Consider the following 27,492-nt stretch of genomic DNA (forward strand, 5'->3'; position numbering starts at 1 on the left):
TTAAGGCAGTGTGGTTAGAGCATATGACTAGAGATGATGATCCTTTAGTGAAGGATAAGTAGACTGAAGAGAGGGGAGCTTAAGAGAAAGTTGCCAAAAAGTTTTGAATAAGCTAATCTGGATAAGTTGAATGATTCTCCTGAACAATTAGTCTAATGGATTTAAGGGATTGTCCTGTTTTCTGTGTTATTTTTTTGTGTGAACAGAGAATCTTCTAAAAATTGAATTTGATCCAAAATTGAAATCTATGACAATGTTAACAGTTCTACTCCAAAATAATAATGAAGTATCTGCGTGTACCTTAAATGGACATTTTCATTGCTTGTTTTAAAAGAATACATATTGCTAGTCAACCTGGCTTACTCTCACATGCACGTAAGAATTCTGACCAATTCTCTTTTCTTTAAACATGGGGACCTTCTTAAACATACAGTGCTGTTTAAATCCTGTAGCCATTCTGCTATTACATCAATGATGACATTGCTTTCCTTAGTGTTCTGTTCACATTGATAAGACCTCCAAATTCCACAAGCAATATGACTCATTAATGAATGATAAGATTCTGATTGATGTCTGCCCTGATATCCAGAGCTGAAATATAGAAGAGTAAAATTCTTCTTATTCTGCTACTTAAGACCTCTAGACAAGTCTCTGGGCCTCAGCTGCTGCTTCTATAAAATGATGGCATTGGACTAAATTCTCTAAGGTATGCTTTGGTTCTAAGATTTTATTGATGTTAAACTATAAACAAACGTTTTCCTACTAAATGAATTCACTGAGCCAAATTCTACTTCACACTCGCAACTGAAGATTCATATTATTATTATCAGTGCTGCAGTTTAAACAAAGGTGGGAAAGGTGAACATAAGGCAAATGTTCAAGGAATAACAAAATGTGTGTTAAAGGATATCACAATGACCTTGGAAAACATACATGGCCATGAATGCAATAAGTTAATATTTAACTTTATAAATTGGTGTTTTTAGTAGTTCATATAACTTAAGTACAGTTTCATGTATTATACAATAAAGCTAGGAAATGTCAAATGGTTCATTACTTCTATTCCAAAGCATTACTGTTACCATTACAAAAACTTTTATGTTAAAATCCAATGAAGAATGCATATTGTACAGTAACCAAATACATAACTGGTGAATCTCATTAGAAAAATGAGTTTAAGATGCTCACAAAGTTTCAGAGGAATAGTACCACCTGCTACTTCTCTCAATCCAATAGATTTTTCCCTAAGAAGTTAGTTTGGTTTAAATGTTCGATCAGTATATAAACAAACAAAATCTGACTATTTTTTACAAAGAAGAAAAACAAATCTTACCTTATCCAGTCTCTTTTGCCAGCTGTCCTCACGTTTTACCATTAGTTCAATACAATGAGAAAGTGTAGCAAGGATTCCAGCAGTAGTTGCTTTAAAAGTTATCGCCTCCCCTTTAAAGTCTATACCATTAATTCCTTTTGGTGTTACATGTGGAAATACTGAAAAAAAAATTATTCACTAAAAATCTTTTTAACAAAGAAATCATTCCTCAGCACAACTTAAAATTAGAAAATTTTTAGAAAACTATCACAACAGAGCAGACTTTCAAACTGTAATTTCCTTCCTGTTGGCCAACATTTTAAAATTTGCATCCATCTCTATGAGCAAAGAGGCCTGTGACAGCATATGTACTCTCAAGTCCTTTTTTCTGCATTCTGTTTCCTGAAATCTATTTGCTATGCTGCACCCAGTGAAGAAACTGGTAGGTGGAATAATACTTTAATAATAACACTCAAGACAGCCTAGAGTGAGACCTAATTATGGCAAGAACTACCTTACATTTTGAGAAATCCTGAATTTAACAAATATCTGAAAAGAAACTGCGAAAATGAATAAAGTAATATGTTAAAATTTAAATAAATGTCCAAATATAATTTGGGGACCAATGCACACATTAAACAGTTCTTCTGTTTACATATTATAATTTTAATTCAAAGTTAGTCTTTGAATTAAATGAAAAATCTTAAAACTCATAAGATACAAATAAGAGAGCATAATATCTTATACTATAGTTAATAAGAAACCTTTTCAATAGAACTCTTTAAATGAAATAATGATACTTTAAACTTTAAAAACTCATATGTAGATACGACAGCAAAGGCACAATCCATAAGAGCTGACAAACTAAACTTCATCAAAATTTAAAGTTTCTGCTCTTGAAGGCATTGTTAAAAGAAGGAGAGTTACAGTTATGTAGGATAAGTCAGTCTAGAGAGCTAACCTACAGTTAATAAAATAATGGTAACTGTGAAGAGATACATTAATTAGCTTGACTGCAGTAATCATTTCATCATGTACACCAAATCATCATATTGGACACCTTAAATACATGTAATATCTATTTTAAAATTTTTTAAAAAAAGAATGAAGAGACAAGCCACAGACTGGGAGAAAACCTTTGCACAGAATATGTATGATAAAGGACATATCCTTTATCTATCTATACATTAATATAGGCATATTCTGTATTATAATATGCAAAATATAGTAATCTCAAACTCAACAATAAGGAAACATATAACCCAATTAAAAACTGAACCAAAGAATTGAACACACATTTCACTAAAGAAGAGATCAGGATGGCAAATAAGCAGATGAAAAGATGCTCAATACTATTAGTTACTAGGGAAAAGCAAATTAAAACTACAGTGAGTACCACTACGCATCTATTAGAAGACTAAAATTTTAAAAGACTGACCACGTCAAGTGTTAGTGGGGGTTTGGATGAACTTGAACTCTCATAAATATGACTGGTGAAATGCAGCTTGGAAGATTTTTAAAAGGTTAAATACATACCTACCATATGATTCAACCATTCCACCTCTGGGTATTTAGCCCAAAGAAATAAAGTATACGTACATAAAAGAAACTTGTATGTGAATGTTCACAGCAACATTATTTATAATAGCCCCAAACTGTAAACAACCCAAATGTCCACCAATAGACGAATGGGTTGAAGAAACTGTGGTTGTTATCTATACAAGGGAACACTACTCAGCAATGAAAAGAAATTAAATACTGATACGTACAACAACGAGAAATCTCAAACTGAGAAAGCGATCAGGCAAAAACACTGAGTTCATTTACATTACATTCTAGAAAATGCAAACTAATCTATAGTGACAGAAAAATCAGTGGTTGTTTGAGAATGGAGGGAGGAAGGGAAGACAAAAGGGATGGAAGAAACTTTTGAGGGCGATGGACATAATAATGGTCTTGATTGTGGTGACAGCTTCTTGATAATATCAAAACTTACCAAACTGTACACTTTAAATATGTAGTTTACGGCGTGTTAATTATATCTCAGTAAAGTTGTTTTAAAACCTATTTTCTTTTTCTGGTATTTTCTGAAGATCCTTCCTATCACTATTTTCTACCATTCTTACCAAGACTGATGTTTTATTACAAACTACGATTTTTTTAAATAATCAACTTAGAAACTTAAAGTCATCTGTGTCCTATATATGAGGATGTGTGCCATTGTAATAATGGGTCCTCCATGCTGTTTGCTAATTTATATACAGTCAGTACAAGATGAAAGACCAACATAAAATGTCTTTGAAAAAACTTTTAGAAATGTACCTCCTCAGCTGCACTTAACTACTTTCAGAAGCTGTCACCCTCAAATCCTTTTCAGAATGATACAAGGGTTATGTAACAGATTTTTAAACTTTCAAACAGTTGAAAGTAAGTGTCTCAAACAGAGTAAGGTCTCTGAAATAAATTTCTCTCATGTTACATCTGTTAGGAAATGAAGGTCATGAAGACAAAACCTCATTTTAATTTGTCATCCACTGGGCTCCTCTAAGTACTGGTTACTTTGATTTTTGCTCTAAGTATCTTATAACTTATTTTGTAGAACTACATTAATCTTGATGGAAAAACTTAAGCAAAACCCCAAAGTACTCAATAATTTTAGATGAGTATACTCATCTAAATGTCTCAGCTGATCACAAGGGAAAGAAGATCTTAAAGAGACAAGGTGGCATGCCTTAGTTTCTTCTGGGAAAATGATACACTGTAGCAAAAGGAAGTTGAAAGTATGTGAATGTAACCATGCTTATGAAGGGCAGAGATGAAAGATATTATAAAATAATCTATAAATCTAGATTTTTAAGTACTTAAGCTCTTAAAATTATCATTCAAATCTATAGTTCTTTTAGTTGAACTGACATTATACAGTTCAAAACTCTTTTAAAGGTGGTAACATTCAGAAAATCAAGAAACCCCGAAGCTAACATCAACATGTCAAAAATAAAAACAAATACTGACAGAAGCCAAGAGATTTGTAATCCTTTCATTTCATTAAGACTCCCAAACACTAATTTAAATAGTAGGCAACCTAAGGGGGAATCCTGAGCTTCTGTGGTGAGGATTTTTTCATTTCCCCACCTGAAATATTCCAAATGACTGTGTCCTTCTGGACATACAGGATGGCAACTTTGTTTAAATCTCCCACCTGTCTACTATGATAAAGAAGAAACATGGCTTAAGACTATGACCATGCTATTAATTGTACTAAGGTCAACAATCAACTGGTTTGGGACTACTGGTCTATTATAGATATGATTATTCTAACAAAGTAAGATACAGTTGGCTAAAAAACTAAATTTAAAATATTCTCACATGAAAAATCTGTGAGCTGAAAGACAATGAAAAGTGATCTGTGGCTGGTCCAACTTCTTCATTTAGACAATTAATGTATGCGCATCTGTACACAGACTATGTGGGAGAAAAGGACAAGATGATAATCATGTTTCATAGAGTAATGCATGTTCCATTAACATTAAATTGCCTCTCAATGAGTTTCATCAAGAGTATACCTTGATTTGACAGATTAGTTAATATTTACTGTCATTATTTTATATAGTAGATGACAATATGCTCTTGTATATTATTTACAAAACTGGAATACAAGTTACAAAATTGGTTAGAAAATATGGTTAAAAATATAGTTAAATGGGAACAACTGGAAAATATAATAGATATAAAAAATCCATGCAAGTAGCCATCTTTGACATGTAATTAATACAATTAATCATTAGAAATAAGGGTTTAGGGGTAGGAAATTTCTGACTTTAGATTGATTTAATCTAAAGTAGAGGCCAGGGAGTTCCCTGGCAGTCCAGTGGTTAGGACTCTGTGCTTTCATTGCTGAGGGCCCAGGTTCAATGCCTTGTCATGGAACTAAGATTCTACAAGCTGCATGGTGTGCCCCCCTCCCCCCAAGAAAAAGTAGAGGCCAAAAAATTGAACAGTACTAAGTCAGTGAATTTATTTACACTTTTTAAAAAATTTAAGTGTACATTTTATTTATTTATTTATTTATTTATTTATTTATTTATTTATTTAGCTGCACCACACAGCTTATGGGATCTTAGTTCCCTGACCAGGGATTGAACCCAGGCCCTCGGCAGTGAAAGCAAGAGTCCTAACCACTGGACTGCCAGGGAATTCCCTAGTCTTTTTATAAATACCAGCTTTACTGAGATATAATTTTCACAGCATAAAATTCACTCATTAACACATACAATTAAATGATTCTCAGTATATTCACAGAGTGTACAAGCATCATCACAATCAAACTTTAGGACATTTTTATGAACCATCCCCTCAAATCCCACATACATTAGTAGTCACTTCCCATTTCCCCCAACCCTACTGCCCAGTTCTAGGAAACCACTAATACAGTTTCTGCTCTACGATTTGCCTCTGAATATTTCATATAAAGTAACAATGAGTGGTCTTCTGTGACTGGCTTCTTTCACTTAGCATAATATTTTCAAGGTTCATCCATGTTACAGCACATGTCAAGTATGTTATTCCTTCATATGGCTAAAAAATGTTCCATTTTGTTTATCTATTCGTTAGTGGATGGATGTTTGGGTTATTTCCACTTTTTGACTGTTATGAATAATACTGCAATGAACATCCATGTACAACTTTTTATATGGATGTATGTTTTCATTTCTCCTGAATATATACCTAGGAGTAGAACTGCTAGGTCCAATGGTGACACCATGTATAATACGTTGAGGAACTGCCACACTGTTTTCCAAAGCAGCTACACCTTGTTATGGTATTTCTTTCCGATTACAGCCAGCCTAATAGGTGTGAAGTGGTGTCTCACTGTGGTTTTGATTTGCATTTTCCTGATGGCTAATGAGTTGAGGAACTTTTCAGGTGCTCACTGGCCATTTGTATATCTTCTTTGGAAAAATGTCTATTGAGATGCTTCGCCCATTTTTGAACTGAGATATTTGTCTATTATAGATTTGTAAGAGTTCTTTATGTATTTTAAATACAAATCCCTTACCAGATAAATGATTGGCAAATGTTTTCTCCCATTTTGTAGGTTATCTTTTCACTTTTTGATAGTTTCCTTGAGCACAAAAGTTTAAAATTTTGCTAAAAATCAAGAAAGCTTTGCCTTGCTCAAGGTGATTAACTCCTATATTTCTTCTAAGGTTTTATGGTGCTAGCTCTTTTAATTAGGTTTTTGATCCATTTTGAGTTAATTTTTGTGTTTGTGTGAAGTAGCGGTTCAACTTCATTCCTTAAATATGGATATCCAGCTGCCTAACACCATTTGTTGAAAAGACTTTTTTCCTGAGTTGTCTTGGCACTCCTGTGAAAAGTCACATTTATTTTACTATAAATGTGAGGGTTTATTTCTAGACTCTCAATTCTATTCCACTGTTCTATATATCTTTCCTTATGCCAGAACTATACTTTACTGTTGCTTTTGTAGTAAGTTATGAAATTGAAAGTGTGAGTCCTCCTACTTTGTTCTTTTTCAAGACTGTTGAAGCTACTCTGGGTCATTTGTATTTCCATATGAACTTTAGGATTAGCTTGTCCACTTGTGCGAAAATCCTACCTAGGATTTTGGTAAAGACTGGATTGAATCTACAGGTCAATTTGGGGAATACTGAATTTTTAACAATATTAAGTCATCTGATCCATGAACAGGGCAAATCTTTCCATCTATTTAGGTCTTCTTTAATTTTTTCAATAATGTTTTGTGGTCTTCATAATATAAGGTTTGTGCTTCTTTTGTTAAATTTATTCCTAGGTATTTAATCCTTTTTGATGCTGTTATAAACAAAACTATTTCCTTAACTTTATCTTCATATTCTTCATTTCTAGTGTATAAAAAATACTGGGTTGGCCAAAAAGTGCCTTCAGTTTTTAAGTAAAAATAAAAGACAAATTTTTCACTTTTACCATGAACTTTACTGAACATATGCACCCTTTTGTTCCACTACCTTCTGCCATTTTTCAAGCAACTCCGTAAGTCCATCTTCCCAAAACTTTTTATCTTTTCGAGCAAAGAATTGTTCCAGGTGCCTTTTATAGCTTCCAGGGAACAGAAATTTTTTCCATTAAGTGAATTTTGTAAAGACCAAAATAAATGGAAATCCGAAGGTGCAATGTCTGGTGAATATGGCGGATGAATCAGAACTTCTCACCCAAGCCGTAACAGTTGTTGCCTGGTCATCAAAGAAATGTGCAGTCTTGGGTTATCCCGATGGAAGAGTATGCGTTTTCTGTTGACTAATTCCGGATGCTTTTCATCGAATGCTGCTTTCAGTTGGTCTAATTGGGAGCAGTACTTGTTGGAATTAATCGTTTGGTTGTCCAAAAGGAGATCATAATAGAGGACTCCCTTCCAATCCCACCATATATACATCACATTCTTTGGATGAAGACCAGCCTTTGGTGTGGTTGGTGGTGGTTCATTTCACTTGCCCCACAATCTCTTCCGTTCCATATTATTGTACAGTATCCACTTTTCATCACCATCACAATTTGTTTTAAAAACGGACTGTTTTCATTACATTTAAGTAGAGAATCACATGTGGAAATACGTTCAAGAAGTCTTTTTTTCCTTAACTTATGTGGAACCCAAACATCAAAGTGATTCACATAACCAAGCTGGTGCAAATGATTTTCAACACTTGATTTGAATATTTTCAGTATGTCGGCTATTACCCATGTGGTATAACGTTGACTGTTCTAAATTAATGTCTCAGTTTGATTGCTATCAACTTCAACTGGTCTACCCTACCATGGAGCATTGTCCAGCGAGAAATCTCCAGCACAAAACTTCACAAACCACTTCTGATGTGTTCGATCAGTCACAGCACCTTCTCCATACACTGCACAAATCATTTTTTGGGTTTCAGTTGCATTTTTACCTTTCTTGACATGCAGCATAAAATGCTGAAAATGTTGTTTTTCTTCCATCTTTAATATTAAAATGACTACACAAAATTTCACCAATTTTGATAAATCTTTTTTAAAATGCACGCTGATATGCCAGCTGTCACATACAATCTAACAAAATTGTTTTGAATGACGTTAAAGCTGACTAAGTGCTACTAGAGCCTCTTACAGAAAAAACTGAATGAACCTTTTGGCCAATACAATACAACTGACTTTTTGTATACTGATCTTATATACTGCAGTCTCAATTTATTAGTCCTAATAGGTTTCTAGTGGATTCCTTATGATTTTTCTCTATGTAAGATAACGGCATCTTCAAACAGAGAAAGTTTTAATTCTCCCTTTTGAATCTGGATGCTTTTTATTTATTTTTCCTGCCCAGCTGTCCAGGTAGAATCTCTAATACATTATTGAACGCAAGTGGCAAGGTTGAACAATAGTTAGGAACAAGGTTGTCTTGTTCCTGATCTTAGGGGGAAAGCATTCAGTCTTCCACCATTAAAAGTGATGTTAACTGTGGGTTGCACTAAGAGATACTGGTTATCAAGGCAAAACTGGCCTCAGAGAATGATTAGTTAGGAAGTGCTCCCCCTATTCTACTTTTTGGAAGAATTTGTGAAGAACTGGTATTAATTTTTCTTTAAATGTTTAGTAAAATTTACCAGTGAAGTCACTGGAGCCTGGGCTTTTCTTTGTGGGAAGTTTTTTTACTAATTGTGTCTCTTTACTTATTATTGGTCTATTTGGATTTTGTAGGTCTTCTCGACATAGTTTCAACAGTTGGTGTCTTTGTAGGACTTTTGTCCAATTCATCTAAGTTATCTAATTTGTTGGCATACAGCTGTTCATAGCATCCCCCTATAATCTTTTTTATTCCTGTAAGGGCAGCAGTAATGTCCTCCCTTTCATTCCTGATTTTAATAAGTTGAGTCTTCTCCCCTTTTTTCTTGATCAGTTTAGTTAACAGTTTGTCAACTTTGCTTTTCAAAGAATCAACTTAAAGTTTCATTGATTCTCTATATTGTTTTTCAATTCTCTTTCTTCTTTATAATAAATGTGTTTCACCTACAAATTTCCCTCTAAGTACTGTGGCAGCCCATAAGTTGTGGCATCTTGTGTTTCTGCTTTCATTCACCTCACAGTATTTTCTAATGCCCTTGGTGATTTTTGTCTTTGATCCACTGGTTATTTATGAGTGTGTTAATTTCTACATATTTCTGAATTTCCCAAATTTCTGTTATTAATTTCCAATTTCATTCCACTGTGGCTGGAGGACATACTTTACTTGATTTCAGTCCTTTTAAACTAATTAAAGCCTGTTTTGTGGCCAAGCATAAGGTCTATAATAAAGAATATTCCATGAACAATTGAGAAGAATATATATTTTTCTATTGTTAGGTGGAGCGTTCTGTGAATGTCTACTAGGTCTGTTTATTTAGACTATTCGAATATTTTACTGTCTTGTTGATCTTTATCCTACTTGTTCTATTCATTATTGAAAGTTGGTTATTGAAGTCTCAAACTATTACTATTGACTTGTCTCTTTGGTCAGTTTTTGCTTCATGTATTTTGGGGCTCTGTTGTTACATGCAAATACGTATTTTATTGTCATAAAATCTCTCCTTTTGTCTCTAGAAATATAATTTTTAAAAGATGGCATAGAATTTAACAGAAGAAAACTTATATAGAGGTAGATGAGAAGTTTGTTCACAAAAGATTGAGGAAACATTCCTTTCACTGTGATCTAGAACTCTTAAAAGTCTTTAACTAAGGAAGGTGTTTTCTAATTCAAAAATTTCTCCTCTGCTCTAATCTTCAAATTACTTTAATTGCCTTTCTTCTCATCTTAGAATATCTGGAAGTTTTACTCCTGTTTTAGTCTTCGCTGCATAACCCCCATTCCTATTCCTGGCATATTTACTAGTAGGTTGGTAAACTAGTTCTAAATTTTAAAAAACTTCAGTATAGTTACATCACAATATTTGATCTAGACCTAATCTTTAATAATGGCCCTAATGGTAAGAACATTACAATGACCACTCCCAAGAACAGAGTATTATTTTTCCCTCTTCCAACAGTTGATCAATCTAGGACTAAGACCCTGTTTCTGAGAGATGACTAAAATACCTTAATCCCAGACTACAATCAAGTAGTTCCAGATTTAAAGACTATGCTCTGTTCACTTTACCGGATTATACTCAATGCTTCTGACTAACTTATTTCTAGAGCTTAGCCATAAAAAGATACTTTCCACCTATGATGATTTTCAAGAGTTAATTTCCATCAACATTAAGAAAGGAATTCTGTTCTTTAATTGAAATATAGTTGATTTACAATGTTGTGTTAATTACTGCTGTACAGCAAAGTGATTCAGTTATACATATATATACATTCTTTTTCATATTCTTTTCCATTATGGTTTAATCACAGGATACTGAATATGGTTCCCTGTGCTATACAGTAGGACCTTGTTGTTTATCCATTCTATATATACCAGTTTGCATCTGCTAATCTCAAACTCCTAATCCATCCCTCTCCCACCCCACCTCGCCCTTGGCAACCACCAGTCTATTCTCTGTCGGTGATTCTGAAGAAAGAAAGTTGCTTATTTGCAACTTAAAAAAAGTTTTAGGAATCCATGCCAGCTTTTTCTTAGGATATGTTAAAAGAAAGCACTGACCATGAATCACAAGTTTCTGTCACAACCTCCCTGCCCACCCCTGCCCCATACATAGATTCCACACATAAGTGATACCATGCAGTATTTGTCTTTGGTTTATTTCTCTTAGCATAATGCCCTCCAGGTTCATCCATGTTGTGGTAAAACAAAGGTTCCCAATCAACAATTAAGAATTCCATCTAATGAGTGAGCCGTTATAAACAGAGCAACAATTAACTGATATATGAAATAAACTGATATATGTAATAAACCACCTTGCTCCTGAGTCTATAAACAATTGTGCTGTGAAATCAGTGATTTCAGTAATTTTCCTTTAATAACACTGATTATATACTTTGCAACACCAGTTTATCAAGTGGAGAGAGAAAAGAACATTAACAGAGAGAAATACACTCTAAAGAAACATTCAAGTTCCATTACAATGTTTCCTCCCTAAGAAGTGCTTTTTCAGTACTAGAAACTGATTCTACCAAATACTGCTGAAAAAGAGGCCAATGTCTAAAATTTAGAGTAAGTCTTTGTCAGATGAGCTGTCAGATTATTTAACGTCAGAATGTATATTTTACCTACATGTCTTTTCTTAGAAGAAAAATTTCGCTTTCCAGCTTAAAAAAATTTTAACTATTCCATTAATTATTCTTGTTATATAGTTAGTTATTATGTAACTTTAGAAAGTGTATTTTACCAAACTGAGGAGGAAAATTTTACTACTTACCCTTTTCTTTATTGCCATTGGTATTATGCAAGAAGTCTCCATCAGAACGTGTTGTAGGAAAGTCATCTTCATCATCTTCTACCACTAAGTAAAATATATTTAAAGATATCAGGATGAAAGCATATAGAAATTAACCAGTTTATTCTTATGTTCAACGGAGTAAATATACTCTGGATTCTGTGAGTACATGGTTTTATTCATCTTTGTATTTTCAGTGCTTATCAATGTATGCCCAATAAATATGCTGTGGAATGTCTTTAAATACATTCTTATAAAAACTGTACCCATTCTCATTTGTGTAAGGGATGATACTGAGATACGATTTATTCTGTCCTTTAAGTCTTCCTATCTCTTCCTCCTGACCTTGGGGAGATTTCATAGTTCTACCAGAGGCCTACAAAGACCGAAGAGGACAGTAATGGTACATGCAGAAGATACTTTATCTTGCCTCTAGGATATGCAGGGAAAATATGACTTATAGATGTGATATCAATTTTAATTCATCCCAATGTGTCTGTGCCTGGACATCCATTTTAACCTACCTAATTCCAGAAAATACAGAATCTCCTGTGTTCTTCCACATACCTCTTTCTTCTACGTACTATCCCTTTTTCTACTGCCTAACATACTTAATCCTCTGCACTATGTATTCCACTTCTTAGTGCAAATTTCTAAACCTCAGCCCCCAACCTTATTCTCTGTTTCTGAATGGCTTCTTTAGTTTATTATCATTTGAGGAACTCCCTTTCTACCGAATAAATCTTCACTTTAAACTAATGTCTTACTCCTTGCCTATCTCTCTTTACATCAGGAGTAATTTGGCTCTATGAGGAACATTTCATCTATTTTTAACTCTCTCTCCAATGGATGCAAAGCCCACTACTATTCCTTACTCCCTCCCGTGACTAAATGGTAGTAATTACTATGGAAAATACCTTTATTCTGTACTACAATTTTCTAATTACTGGGCTATTTCATTTTTTTCATCACCTGAAAATTTTGCACTCATCTATAACAACTTTTTCAAATCATAAGCTGCTATTATCTACTAACACCTACTATTTTATAACCAGCTAACTGCTAACAGTATCCAACTGACATTTTTCTTTTCCACATCCATCATTCCTACAGACTTCAGTATCCATATTGAAGCCTCTGCAAACGCCTTAGTTCCAAGATTAATCAAATTCCCAGATTCTGTGGATCTCTGTCTTTTCATCAATTAATTTGCAAATATGGTCAATTCTAAGAAATTAACTACTACAGTGCTGCTCTGATTTTAAATCATTACTGATTTTAAATCATCAGACAACATCCTGACCTTGACTCATTACTAATCTGATTAACTGCTCTTAAATACTGAAATGTCTGCATTTCACTTGTCTCCTCAGTATCTACCTTGGGTTCCTAAAGATTCACTTTCATATCTCTAACCATCCAATAGCCTAGTACTACCAAACAGGGATTTTCAGCCTTCTTTTTCTAGTAAATACTCAAAATATAAGACTGATGAAAACAAGAGCTGCTCTGGCTAAAAGAGTGGCCCTCCCCCTTTCCTTCCCAACCAAGCACTCCTTGTCCATCATTGAGGCACCTTTAAGGGATGCCTGACATGATTTAAAAACACTGTCCTAATACAAATCTCCCATCCCAATCAGACTGGTCTCCCTTACCAGCCCTCAAATCTATTATGCTAAATTCCATCTCTGGATCTTGTACATTTCTGCTTTCATTATCCCAGCAATAATCCAAATCAACCACATTAATAATAGCAACTATTACTGATTTTTTGCTATTAAGCACAGGGCTAATATACATATTCTGATTTAGATCTCACAATCATATGTGCTGGATACAACACCCATGTTACAGAGGAAAGAGATGTGCAGAAATGTTCAGTAATCTACTTCAAGTCATCAAACTAATAATGAATAGAAGAGCAAGATTAGAACCTTTATGTTTAATGTGGTATATATGTCTTGTTTTAAAATATATGTTTAGGTCAGAGATAATGTCTTCTACTTCTGTAATCCTAGAGTATCTGGACCTAAATGGTTAATTAAATCTTACTGAAGTGTGGGGTGTGTGTGTGTGTATGTGTGTGGTTAAGTCTCCTTACTAGCAATTACGATAAAACTTTTTAAATGAAAACATTGAACACCTAAAATGAGAGCTTGCTATTATCATTTCAATGACACACTTAATGAAGAACAGTGATTCTTCTTAAAAATTTTTTAAGTCACAGATAATTTAGTCTTGATAATTTAGTGAAAGTACATCTATAGAGATCCTTAGGTCAGCAATTCCAGTCTATAGTCGAAGTAGGAAACTATGGTCCATGTTCTTATTTCACCTTTACCCAGCACGTACTCTTAAAAACATTTCTTAAAATAGCCATTTATAGGGAAATCAGTTGTTATATGCTGAATTGTGCCACAACCAAATTCATATGTTGAAGTCCTAACCTTCCTGTACTCCAAAATGTGACTGGACTTGGAGATAGGTCTTTACAGAGGTAATCAAATTAAAATGAGGTCATGAGGATGGGCCCTACTTCAATATGACCAGTGTCCTTATAAGAGGAGGAAATTTGGACACAGACACTTACAGAAGGCAGATGATGTGAAGACACAGGGAGAAGATGATCATCTACAAACCAAGGAGAGAGGCTTAGAACAGATCCTTCCCTCATGGCCCTCAGAAGAAACCAAATTTGCCAAAACCTTGATCTCACATTTTTAGCCTCCAAAACTGTGAGGAAATACACTTCCGTTGTTTAAGCCACACAGTCTGTAGAGTACTTTGGTGATGGCATCCCTAACAACTAATACATTAGTCTATGACTGCTGCTATATAATAAAACATGAATAATGTTTAAAAATATTTTTCAAATCTTCTACACAACATGGTTATTATTACATCCCAACTTCCACTCCTTCCACTATCACTTTTGTCTTTAAAATACTATATATTATTGACGTGAATCATTTAAAAATAAACAAGGAATCCAAACCTGTATACATCCTGTTTTAGTTTAAAGGGCTATCTGCAAGCAAATGAAAGCTGATGTGTAATGTCTAATTTGACAAAAAAAAAGTATACATACTTTTTTAAATTAATGAGAAATAGAAGTTCAACTGTCTTTATTTTTAGAGAAATAAATATTAAATGTTAAAGAACCAAAAACTTAAAAGTGCATCAAATATAAAGAACTTCAAGGATACTTCAGGTAAAATTAAGTGCTTTAAGAGGAATATGGGCTTCCGCTTCAGGCAAAGATGGAATAACAGGGAGAGAATTTATACTCTAGCATGAAACTAAAAAATCAGACAAAATATATGAAACAATGGTATTCAAGATACTGGATATTAGGCAACAAAGGACAATGATCCCTAAGGGCTGGGGAACAAATGATGTGAGTGCTGTGAATGCTCCAGCTTACTGCCATGGGAGAGTTTCCAAGCTGTAGAGTAATGAGGAACCCAGGAAGAGCCTGGTAGACTCTCTGAGGTGAAGAAATGGAGTTGAGAATCCAGAGAGACAAAGGACAGTAGAGTTCACAAGGCAGAGTACTTGGGAGGAGACAACTGTACAGAGAGAGAACTCTGGAGATGGGCAGAAGGTCCCCCTGAGTATTTCGCAGAGTACTGACAGCACATACAAGTTGAGGAACTATAGAGGTCACAGAAAGAACCATCTGAGAGGATTCCACCAGGGAAGAGTACCCAAAGCCTATGTGGGGCAGGGAAAAGCACCTGTTCCTATAACACAGACCTGGAATAATTCACAGGGAATTGGCTAGAGAATGCGAAACTGCCTTGGCACAGTCTTAGGGAGAAATGGAAATACATTATTCTAAGGTTCTTAAACAATACAGGAGGTGGGTATATTACTTGAAGGGAGACTGTAATAACTTAAATGTGCATACTATAAACCCTAAAGTAGCCATATAATAACAAAGAGTATAACTAAAAAGCCAACAAAGGAGATAGAAAACGGAATTATAAAAAATACTCAATCCAAAAGAAGGCAGAAGAAGGGAACAAAGAACAGAGAAGACAAAAAGAATATGTAAGAAGGGGTGAGCTCACGTCCTTCTACTCCACCATCTTGCCAGCAAGTCAACAAAAAGAATATGAATTCAGATCAAAGACATTTAATAAGACCAAGAAACGAAACCATGTTAGGCAACTTAGTTATACTGGGTATGAACTCAGAATGATTTAGTAATACTGTTATGAGTAGTTCATTTTTGCCCATTGTAACAAACTAAGAGAAAAACTAAAGAACAGATATTGACAACACCAGTAATATTTAGCAGTAACAAATGAAAAGTAACTTCAAAATTCACATTATAACTAAAGATCATCTCTCTTAAAAAAAAACTCACTAAAATTACTTTTACTTGTGTATGTAATTCCATTATTGACTTCTTCTATGAGAAAAAGGCCAGAGGAAGGGAGGGTGACAAAGGGAAGGAGAGAAAAAGAGGTAAAGAGGGAGAGGAAGAGGAAGAGCAAGGGATGAAAAGATCGACTGATTCCAGATCTGGAGGATTTAACATAAACATATGCTTGTCTCTAAGACTTGTCATAGGGTACATTTATTAGACATAATCATGTGAAATGCCCCATATTATCAAGATGATATTATATTTTTTAATGGAATAAAGAGTTCAAAAACCATTTTAAAATCTTCAATGATATCTGGTATGGGTGATCAGATTAATTAGGATGTTATTCAAGTAGACAAGTTATGTGGACACTGAAATCTGTTACATTAGAGGTGTACAGCAAAAGTGACTATAATTACCTTCATCACTTAAAGACATTACCCTTAAGATCAAGAGGCTTTAAATAGTGGTAATAGCCTAATTAACCTTTATCCCTTTGAAGTTCATCCTTGGAGACAGCATCAGCACAGGCATCAAAGTACTTCTGTAGAGTATCGACTTGTCTGCATAGGATATCTCTAAAGGTTTCCATTTCAGCCAATTTCTCACGTAAACTGTGGCCCTTCTGCAAAACACAAAACAGGGAGATGTAATCCAAGTTAACAAAACTAGAATTTGTTTATTCTTAGTCCCATGGTATTTCACCACCTTTTAAGGTCTGTATCTTACTATTGAGGGCATGGAGTAGGGAGAGTTGTCAAGTTCAATGTATTATTTCCAGGGACAGACTTGAAACTCAGTAATTAATGGCTTGATAGTGATAAGCCTGAAGGAAATGAGAGCAAGCCTGACAACTTGCCACTACAACATTTAATATTTTCAAATTAAACACTGTGATGATAAATTGTGAAAGACTTTAAAATGGGCAAAAATATTACTGGGTGTCCTTTGAAAGGAATAGTAAGTATCATCCATGATACTTACTGGGTGCCTGATCATATAGAAGTCTTTGATTTCATTGCATTTGAGCTATTTTACAACTTTTTAAGTCATAGAAAACTGAGAGTAATGTAAATGATTCTTGTCCATAGAAAAGCAAATGAACTTTGTCCAGTGGAGGTACACTGGTTACTAATGTGTGACTATTGATTAGTTTTGCATATATTAGCAAAATCATTTCAGCATTCCTCACATTCTTCTTTGAACTACATTTTTTCTTTAACATCTTATTTCATTAATGAATGAAACAAAATCTCTGACGTGTGTTCATTTTATTTTTATGAGTCATGATTTTACCTCTTAAAAAACTATTCTGTAACAACTTCAAATAATTTACATTGTAGGAAAATTCTTTCAAAAAACTTATTCTATCAAATAAGTTCTGTTCACAACATTCAGTACTAAAGCATTCATAACCACAAACCTTGAATGAAGACGTGGATGTTGCAGAATAGCCACTTGCTCCAGACACCAGTGACACCATTGAGCCATGTCGACGCAAGCTGGATTCAGATCCATATCCAGACTCAGTCTAAAAAGGAAAGTAAACTACATGAAAAAAATTAAATAAAAAATACTTAATCATCACAAGAAAAAAACTTTTTAACTACGTGAGGTTATGGATGTTAACTAAACTTACTATGGTAATCCTTTCACAATATATACATATATCCAATAATTATGCTGTAAACCTTAAACTAATACAATGTTATATATCAATTATATCTCAATAAAACTGGAAAAATACTTAAGAGAAAACAAAAGTTTCCCTATAAATTAATAAGGTTATTGCAAAAAATTTTTTTGTTAAGGTTACCGTAACAATAATTAGTAGTTTGAGTTCACTCAAGAAATATAGGCAATCCGCTGGCATAAGCAATGCTTTCAATTCCTAACTGCCACTTCATTTAGAAATTTACTGAATACCAACTACATGCTGGGCTAGTTGGCTAAAAGAGTTTAATAATAGGAAAACTACCTACAGAAGGTAAATTCATAGAGACAGAAAGTGGAACAGTGGTTATCAGGGGGCTAGAAAGAGGGGAGAATGAGGAGTTAGAATTTACTAGGTACAGAGCTGGAGTTGGAGAAGATGAAAAAGTTCTGGAGATGGATGGTGATGGTGGTGATGGTTGAACAACAATGTGAATATACTTAATGTCACAGAATGAAATGACAGATCGTCATGCATATTTTACCACAATAAAAAATTTTGGTAGAACAAGGACCAAAAAAAAAAAAAAGGAAAACTTCTTTATAGATGAATTATTTACCCTGACACAGCTCAAATACCACTGTCTCAATGAAGCCTTTCCTATTATTCCAGATAGTCTGTCTCTGTATTCTCAACCATTCTTAACATATCATGATTATGGCATTTGCCACTCAATTTTAATAGTTTACATTTTGTAACTACTAGTGGACTTGTACCTTCTGTAAGAAGACTGTATTTCTTCCATTTTTGTAGCCACCTTGACAGTTCATGGCACAAAGAAAATCCCCAGTTTTGCCAGTCTATTCTGTAATCACATCATAGAAGATAACTGAACTCTTTTTGGGGTTTAGTTAGACTCAGAACTGTGATCTAATTTTGATGGAGTTGGCAATCTTTAAAGTATCAATTTTGCATCCCATCCTCCTTAGGAAAATGCAGTACTAAAAACATGGACAAAAGAATTAAACATTTGAAAAAAACAACTTCCAAGTACCTAAAACCTGCTCAAGTACTTTGGGATCTCTGATTTCTTCCTACTGTTATTCTTTTACAAGTACTGTGCATAATTTTAATCCTAGACACTAAACTTAAGAGGTAAAATAATATCTAATCATTTTTGGCATCACACCTAGTGCAGCTTCTTAAAAATTCAAGCTTCCAGTACATACCGGTCGCTAAAGATTCAAAGATTGTCATACTTTAATAATGCCTGTTCATAAAATACTCTACCTATAAACGGTACTGCAATATATTCCTAACTCTTAATTTACTAACAAATTACATATAAACTCATGACTAGATGGAATCAAAGGTACAATAAATTGAACCTCAATAAATTAGCTAAAGAAAAATAGGTAAGCTTGTTTCAGTATCACAGAATCCCACAAAAAGAAAATTCTAATTACAGAAATCATGCAATTCATAAAAAAAATAAGACTTCTTATCAAATAATGTCCTGGAACAAAGGTACTGAGCTAGGTTCCTTAACTAAAATGGCTCTAGTTTCTCTTTCTCATTTGACAATAATGCTAACTTTCTAAGTATAGTGTTTCTACATTTTAATTGTTGTACTGGTTTGGTAAAGTTTTTCGTTAGATTTAAATATAGAAGATTGGAATTAAAAATAAGAAAAATCTGGGCTTCCCTGGTGGCACAGTGGTTGAGAGTCCGCCTGCCGATGCAGGGGACACGGGTTCGTGCCCCGGTCCGGGAAGATGCCACGGAGCGGCTAGGCCCGTGGGCCATGGCCGCTGAGCCTGCGCGTCCAGAGCCTGTGCTCCGCAGCAGGAGAGGCCACAACAGTGAGAGGCCCGCGTACCACAAAAATAAATAAATAAAAATAAGAAAAATCTACCTGTGATGGACCAAAAATATAAGGTACGTACTTCAGCAATCACTTATCTCAGACACCTATATGTCATTCATTTCTTAACATAAATTAATCTGAACCGTCCATTTAAGTACAAAACTACCCCATAATTTACAATCAAAATTTTATTTAAAAACAAATTTTGGATATTTATTTGAAAAATATTTAAAACCAAACAATTTCAAATCCAAATCCAAATGAATCTACCCTCTCCATTTACTTGCTTTATATCAATGAGTCCTAAACGGAGTAAGTCAAAACTTTAAAATCTTGAAACAAAATATAAACACTACAAAGCTTTACTAAATGTTTTTTGACTATGAAACATACTTCTTACATCCTTGCCTGTTTTTTCAGGTTCCACGATTTCAAAACAGTAATATCTCCTTACAACAAAGACATGATAGAACAAAACACTCTACTATAGCAATACTGTTGCTATACATTTTAAGTAATGGATAGTAAATGAATGTTGAGGCTAAGAGTTTAGAGTAATTGTATTTCTACCTTTAATAAAGTTTCACTTAAATAAACTGCATTATAAATTATATACATCATTCCAAGGAAAAAGAAAATAAAGTATATTCATGAAGACCAATTCCATTTTATTCAATTTAAATAATGGGGATTCATTTGTCACTCTATGTCAGTACCTGCACTGGGATAACTTTTAAAATAAATAATTTAAGTGTTTAACAAATACACACATGCACATACAAATGAATTCTCACTGTTTAAAAACCGGTCATTCTGGAAATGTCTATAATTGTGCCAATGATGCTATCATTGCATAAAAGATTCCTGATGGTACTACCACAATATTTAGAGTAATTTTATGATACAGCCACAAAATGGAGCTATCTAAAATCATTTCAGGGAGTTGCAGAATAAAACTTTTAAAGCTGTTTCACTACTTCAAAGAAATAGTTATAAACTGTATAATTAAGCTTGACTGCCTTTCGTAGTCACATGACATGGCTCTGATTTAGTACTGGATTTCTCTCAAAAATCCAATCTATCATTAAGATATCAGTATTTTAGAAACACTTCGTCACAGGGGCTAAAATGATTCTAAAAGATAAGTTATAAAACTATTCTGAAAAGCAGCAATGTTGTTGACATCTATTTGGCTTTCCAAGATGTCTACTTTAAGGCAACAATACTCATTCTGAATTTAACAAGGTCTGCTTTTCGAAGGTGGGGGTGAGGGAAATTTCCAAGGATGGAAATGGGAAGAAATTACTTTATGGTCACAACTGATATACACTGTTAAATGTTCCTCAAAGTCTTGACATGCCTTTAAAATCTCATTGGTATGATTTTAGGGATAATACTTTAAAGGCATGCTGGCTTTTTCTTAACCCTATTCTTCCATAAGAAAAAAGTAGAGCTTACTTACAAGCTCTAATCACCAATACAGTATTTTTGAAAATACCAGTTTCCATCTAAAATTAATAATGTGGAATTCAAATACAGTTACTATAGGAATATTTCCTTTCAACATATACGCTTTAAGGTCCCTCACACAAATTGCTTTGCAAAAAAAACCCTTCTTTCCCAAATTTGTGTGTTTGTAAGCAGTATTCCTCAACATGTTTTGCATGAACATACAATGACATTTTGGTCAATGAAACACTTATTGAACATGTCCCATATAGAACAAGGCTGGGTTCTTTTAAATATTACAGTAATGAGGCCACACCTCTGTTATAACATTCCTCCTTATTTTGGGGGTGGGGAGTGTAATCTTTTGGCCACTAGAGGGGGTCAGTAGCACTTTCCAAGCAGTATACTTGGAAAGCTGACACAAAGGTTACTATTGGTCAAAGTACAATAGTAACCTTCAGACTAAATCCCTTGCATGTATGTACCTGTACTTTCTGTATCTTGATTTTCTGAGAACACCTAAAATCTTGATAAATTAAGTCATATAGTTCAAAGTTATGAATTTAATAAAGGACCAGAAATGCCTAAGAACTGATTTGAAAACTCCCTTAAAGTCACAGCTAAATTTTATAGTTTGGCTTATTCATGCAGGAGATAAACATATATTTTCATTTTGCACAGTTTGTTCATCAGCCTATCTATACTCCAAAAAACAGTGGTATAAAATAAAGGAAATAGGTTGGCTTATTATTTTTTTTTCATAGCACCTGCCTTTTGAAAAACTTATTCATTTTCCTAATAACACTCTCCAGCAAGAAGCACAGCAAAATAACTGAGAAAGAAATTAACTTCCTCATGGTGTCAAAAATTACCTATTTTGTGGCATAGTCTCCCTATTGTTTCTTCCCATTTTAATTATGGGAAGAGAGAAAATAGAAGATTAAATGTTAACATTAGAACAATGGAGCATTTTCCAGAAACTGAAATTCTGAAACCCATAATAAAACCAAATGCATTTTAACATTAGAACAATGGAGCATTTTCCAGAAACTGAAACTCTGAAACCCATAATAAAACCAAATGCGCTTGCTATGTTGCCAGCACCCACACATCTACTTTCAATATTAATATTTTAAAGCAAACCACATGAGAAGACACTATAGCCAGGAGAACAATTTAATCAATAAAATTATGGTTTACAGTATCATAATAAGTTACAATGGCAACAATTTTATTTATGATTGTAGGTAAACATATATTATTTGCTATAATAAAATTTGGCATGACAATTTCACGTTTATAAATATTAAAATCTCATCTATTTAGCCTTTCAAATACGTATGGATCCCCCGATAGCCTCTGAAATATAAAGAACACAATGATAACAGAGAGAAGACCTGCTCGACTGTCACTGTCACCACTATACAACTAGACAAGTCAGTCATTACTTTTCTGGACTTAATTTTTTTTTAATTAATTAATTTAGTTTGGCTACGCTGGGTCTTTGTTGCGGCACCCGGGCTTCTCTAGTTGCGGTGTGCAGGCTTAGTTGAGGTATGTGGGATCTTAGTTCCCCGACCAGGGATCGATCCCGGGCCCCCTGCATTGGGAGCACAGAGTCTTAACCACTGGACCACCAGGGAAGTCCCCTGGACTTAATTTTCTTATCTTTAAAATGATATGGCTAGTCTAGAATTATAATTCTCTATACTAAACCTAAATACCAAAACTTAGGCTAAAAATGTATACATCCAGTGGAGGCCAAATATAAGAAAGTCGTTTGTTGAACCAGCTGGGAAGATTAAAACGTAACACAATTGGACTTCCCTGGTGGCACAGTGGTTAAGAATCTGTCTGCCAATGCAAGGGACACAGTTTCGAACCCTAGTCCAGGAAGATCCCACATGCCACGGAGCAACTAAGCCCACGCGCCACAACTACTGTGCCTGCACTCTAGAGCCTGCGAGCCACAACTACTGAGCCCGCATGCCATAATTACAAAAGCTCGTGTGCCTAGAGCCTGTGCTCTGCAACAAGAGAAGCCACCGCAACGAGAAGCCCATGCATTGCAACGAAGAGTAGCCCCTGCTCGCTGCAACTAGAGAAGAGCCTGCACAGCAATGAAGACCCAATGCAGCCAATAAATAAATAAATAAATAAATTTTTATTTAAAAAAACACTATTTATTCAGAAGAGCAACACTAATAATGTATCAGATGAGGAAAGGTTCAACCTACAATGTTTTCCAGAAATTGCAGTACCTCATGAATCAAAGAAATTTTAAAATATATTTAAGAAAATGGTATTATAAAAGATTTTATCCATTTCTAACTGCTTAGAACCCAGCAGCAATACAGTTAACTTCACTGAGTAGAACATTTGCTTACCCTCAAGATACTTTTCTCAAATCATACTGGAATGTTTCCTAGTCATTCTTGTATCATAATTTAAAAACCAGTAACAAATAAAATACTTCCTTTGAAGGTCATTTATGGACCTTAGTTGCGGACCTTACTTGGTTATTCATTTTGCATTTTCTTCTAATAAGCATGAGATAAGCTTTCCTTTACAGAAATATCTAAATAAGCAATGTTGTAGTGATATGAGGCTGGAAGGGTTAACCAAGGCCTTATTGCACACCCTAGTTAAGTGTTAAAAGAATGCTAGGGGGGTAAAAGAAAATAAGACACTGCCTATGGAAATCCAAAGTACTAAAAAAATGCCCAAATACAAGATGATACTGTAGAAGTAGAGAGTTAACAATAGCTGCCTCTACTCTCCTTGATTTCAGAGCTTCCTCTTTCTTACAGTTTTAATTTAGGGTTTTGAACTCCATGACACATTGTTTTACCTATAGGAGAAATTAAAGTAGACTTAACAGGAAGCTATGAGTACAGCCTCTGCACCAAAAGCTTTTTAAGAACCCAATCCGTGATACAAAAGATACAAAGTTAGTTACATAAACTAACTTTGACACTCTGAAACTCAGTCTTATCTTTTAAACCTTCCCCCTTAAGTCCAATTGTCATTTCTTAATGACATTAAAATGGAGGTAATGGGCTTCCCTGGTGGTGCAGTGGTTGAGAGTCCGCCTGCCGATGCAGGGGACGCAGGTTCGTGCCCCGGTCCGGGAGGATCCCACATGCCGCGGAGCGGCTGGGCCCGTGACCCATGGCCGCTGAGCCTGCGCGTCCGGAGCCTGTGTTCCGCAACAGGAGAGGCCACAGCAGTGAGCACTGAGTTACTTTGCGTACCACAAAAAAACCAACCAACCAACCAAACAAACAAAAACAAAATGGAGGTAAGAAATAACTAGATAAATCAAATGAGGCTGTATAAAGGAAGACTGCTAAGCAATTTTTCCACCCTAGCTTTAGAAGGTGAATACTAAAGGATAAGGGAGATCTTTCTTGTTTTGCTCTGAGAAGAGGGCTGATGAAAGAGTTGAGCAATTTTACATGGATATTTTATATATAAATTTCAGAGAGACACCCTGGATAAATTATAACACCAAATACCAATAGTAAAAGCTAATACTTAGGATACTTACTTTGTGCCAGGCATGATGCTAGTGCTTTAAGTGCATTATCTCACTTAATCCTTTCAATAGTCTAAGTAAAATGGGCACTAATATTATACCCATTTATAGGTGATTTTACATAATGAGTCATGCAAATGATAAGTAAGGGAGCCAGGATTTAATTCCAGATTCAAGGGCCCATGATGTTAATCATTACTATGTTGCTTCAACATCCAGAGACTTTGCTTCTACTTCTCTCAAATCTGTCCCTTTCTCTATTTTCCCAATGCCATTTTCTAGTTATGGTCACCTAGTGTCTCATTTGGATAAATCCTCCAGATTTCTAACTACTTTTAGTCTTGTTCCTCTTGAAATCCTTTCTAGTGTAGCCAGAGTGGCCCTTTAAAAACAGACATCTGATTCTTCACTTTCTGTTTTAAATCCTATTTGGCTCCATATTTTCCTTGGATCAAGTCCATACACTGCTTATAGGTCCCTGTTAGAGGTAGAAGTACAATTAAACTAAACTACTATCAGCCTCCATATTCACTTATTATCCATTATTTAAAATGTGTTGTATCAGTACTGTTGTAATGAAGTCTTTTGTTCTAGCATCTGTTTGTTGTAAGGAAATATGTCTTGAAATAGTAGAACTTGAAGAAATAGACAAAGTTATAAGAAATGTGCTTTATAGTGAAGAAACCTTTAATAATATTTTGTAATATTTATATTACATCATAAGTGCTTAATAAGTGTTAGCTACCATTCCTTCTTCACCTTCCCACAAAGGCAGGATATTCCTTTATATCTCTACTCCAGAAACACTTATACAGAGGAAAATAAATGTAAAAAGAAGCTAGCAGGAGATGTAACAAAATACCAACACTGCTCATTAACTTTCTTAATTTATGATTTGTCCTAGAGAAAAGGGCCAATGTAAATGTATTTTCTTTTAGAAGGAAGTTTCATAGGCACAAAATAAAAAGGTCATAATCCCATTCTTTTTATCTAATTGCAAAGAGACGACAGTGGCAAAACAATTAATATTACTTTTTGAGGCTCCCTTAAATGTCCCAATAAGAGAAAAAACAGATTTAATATGTATAAGTAGTACTCGCAGGATTGCTGAAACGTTAAGATGGTATTTGGCTAGGGGACTTGAACCATTAATTCTTTCCTGCAAGGATCCTAAAAGAAATAGATGCACATAAAACAATGGTCAGTAAATGAACATTCTTAATTATTCTGGGGCTTTGGTCCTAAACTTAAATTTTCTATAATTCCTTTCTTAGGGGGTAAGGGAGGAACGGAGATCTATATCAAACATGAAAAGATACCCATAACTTACTGTTGAGTGAAGGAAAAGCTACAAAGCAGTATGGTATCGTTTATGTAAAACTCTAAGGCATACATGTAAAGAAATATTTGGAAGGAATCTTTACCAAGGATGAACAGTGGTCATTTCTATGTGGCCTAAATTTTCACTTTCTTTTTAATAGTTTTCAGTATTGTCTATATTGTTTGAATTTTATTACAGTAATCATATATCACCTCTACAAAAATAAAAACAAAAAAATAAAGTCACAGAATACATGTTTAATCTATCTCACTTAGAAAGGGCTAAAAAATTAATAATGCCGGTAAAGATGCAGTGAAAGGAAGATCTGCACATTCTGCAGATGGAATGTAGATCAGCACAATCTTTCTAGAAAATAATCTGGCAACATATATCAAAAATGCTTGTATCCTTAAGCCTAGCAATTCTACTTCTGATAATCTATTATGAGGACACAGTTAAACTACAGGAAAATATGTAGGAAAGCATTAAATACTAAATGCAAAAAAAAAAAAATTGGAACAATCTAAAGGTCTTATAATAAGCAAATGAGTACCAAAATGATAATACAATGAAATATTAATAAAGCTGTGTTATATGGACAAAATGATGTTAGATTTTTTAAAAAACAGGATATAAACTTGTTATTTCCATAATATTTTAGGGGTAAAATGTACAGAGAATAAGAAGGAAATACACCAAAATGAAGAAAAATTGTCTTGGTTATAAGACTGATGGTGGTTTTGTATTTTTTTTCCTTATAATTAACAAAAATTACTTTTAAAACCCAGTGCAAAAACCAATGAAATCTAATCAATAAAACTACTTGCAGGAATGGTTTTAAAAGACTTGCTAAGAATTTTTAGATCTAACTGTATGGGGAAGATTCTTCTTTTAAGGAGGCAGACTGATGATTTATTTTTTAGTATTCAACTACGCATCCATGAGAAAAAGCTGAAATTAACTAGAAAGGGGGGAGTGTATTACAAAAAATTGAGGTTGCTGTTCTTGGAATGTTACCACTCACTGATCAATGTTCTCATAATCCATTCAATTTCATTTTTATGCAAAATGGGAATAACACTTGCAGTGAAAGACTTCCAGGAGAATTAAATGATAACAGTGCCTAATTACTCATCTATCCCTGTATAGTTCAAAGGGGTGCTACTGAAGAGAACTAGGCTAGGGTATGAACAGTGATACAAGCATTCTTGCCAATGATCCTGTCTTGTCTGTCAAGAATGTGAACTTGCTATATGACTAAAAAATGACAGAATTTTTTTCAGTATAACATTTTAACCTGTAGAACATTCATTTACTTTGCTACCTATTCTTACGATTCTTAACCCAATGCTGTCTTTCATACCTCAATACCAAACCAGCCCAGAATATTTACCAGGCAATAAAGACAACAGAAGCAAAATCATTTTTAAGCTATTAGCTAAAAAGATGTGTTTGGTGAAAAAGAGCAGTTTTGTGTTCCTTGATATTTTTAAGAAACATTTTCTCCCAGCTAATGTCCAATATACTCAGCAAGTAAAATTAGAAAATAGTTTCCACTGCTGTCAATATGCGTAAGCCATGCCACCCACCATTA

The 27,492-nt window shown here is 34.3% G+C and overlaps 1 protein-coding gene across 2 annotated transcripts in view; it reads right to left on the reverse strand.

Moving 5' to 3' along the window:
• CERT1 (ceramide transporter 1) overlaps positions 1-27,492 on the reverse strand; it is a 128,566-nt gene that overhangs the window by 54,802 nt on the left and 46,272 nt on the right. For both annotated transcript variants that reach the window (XM_082650090.1, XM_082650089.1), the window contains exons 4-7: positions 17,493-17,600; positions 16,556-16,694; positions 11,677-11,760; positions 1,334-1,491 (exon numbers count right to left, since the gene is read on the reverse strand). In XM_082650090.1, the coding sequence (XP_082506216.1) occupies positions 1,334-1,491; positions 11,677-11,760; positions 16,556-16,694; positions 17,493-17,600 (489 nt within the window). The remainder of the gene's footprint in view (positions 1-1,333; positions 1,492-11,676; positions 11,761-16,555; positions 16,695-17,492; positions 17,601-27,492) is intronic.

This window comes from Grampus griseus, assembly GCF_964374135.1.
Source record: "Grampus griseus genome assembly, chromosome: 3".
Classification (NCBI taxonomy): domain Eukaryota; kingdom Metazoa; phylum Chordata; class Mammalia; order Artiodactyla; family Delphinidae; genus Grampus; species Grampus griseus.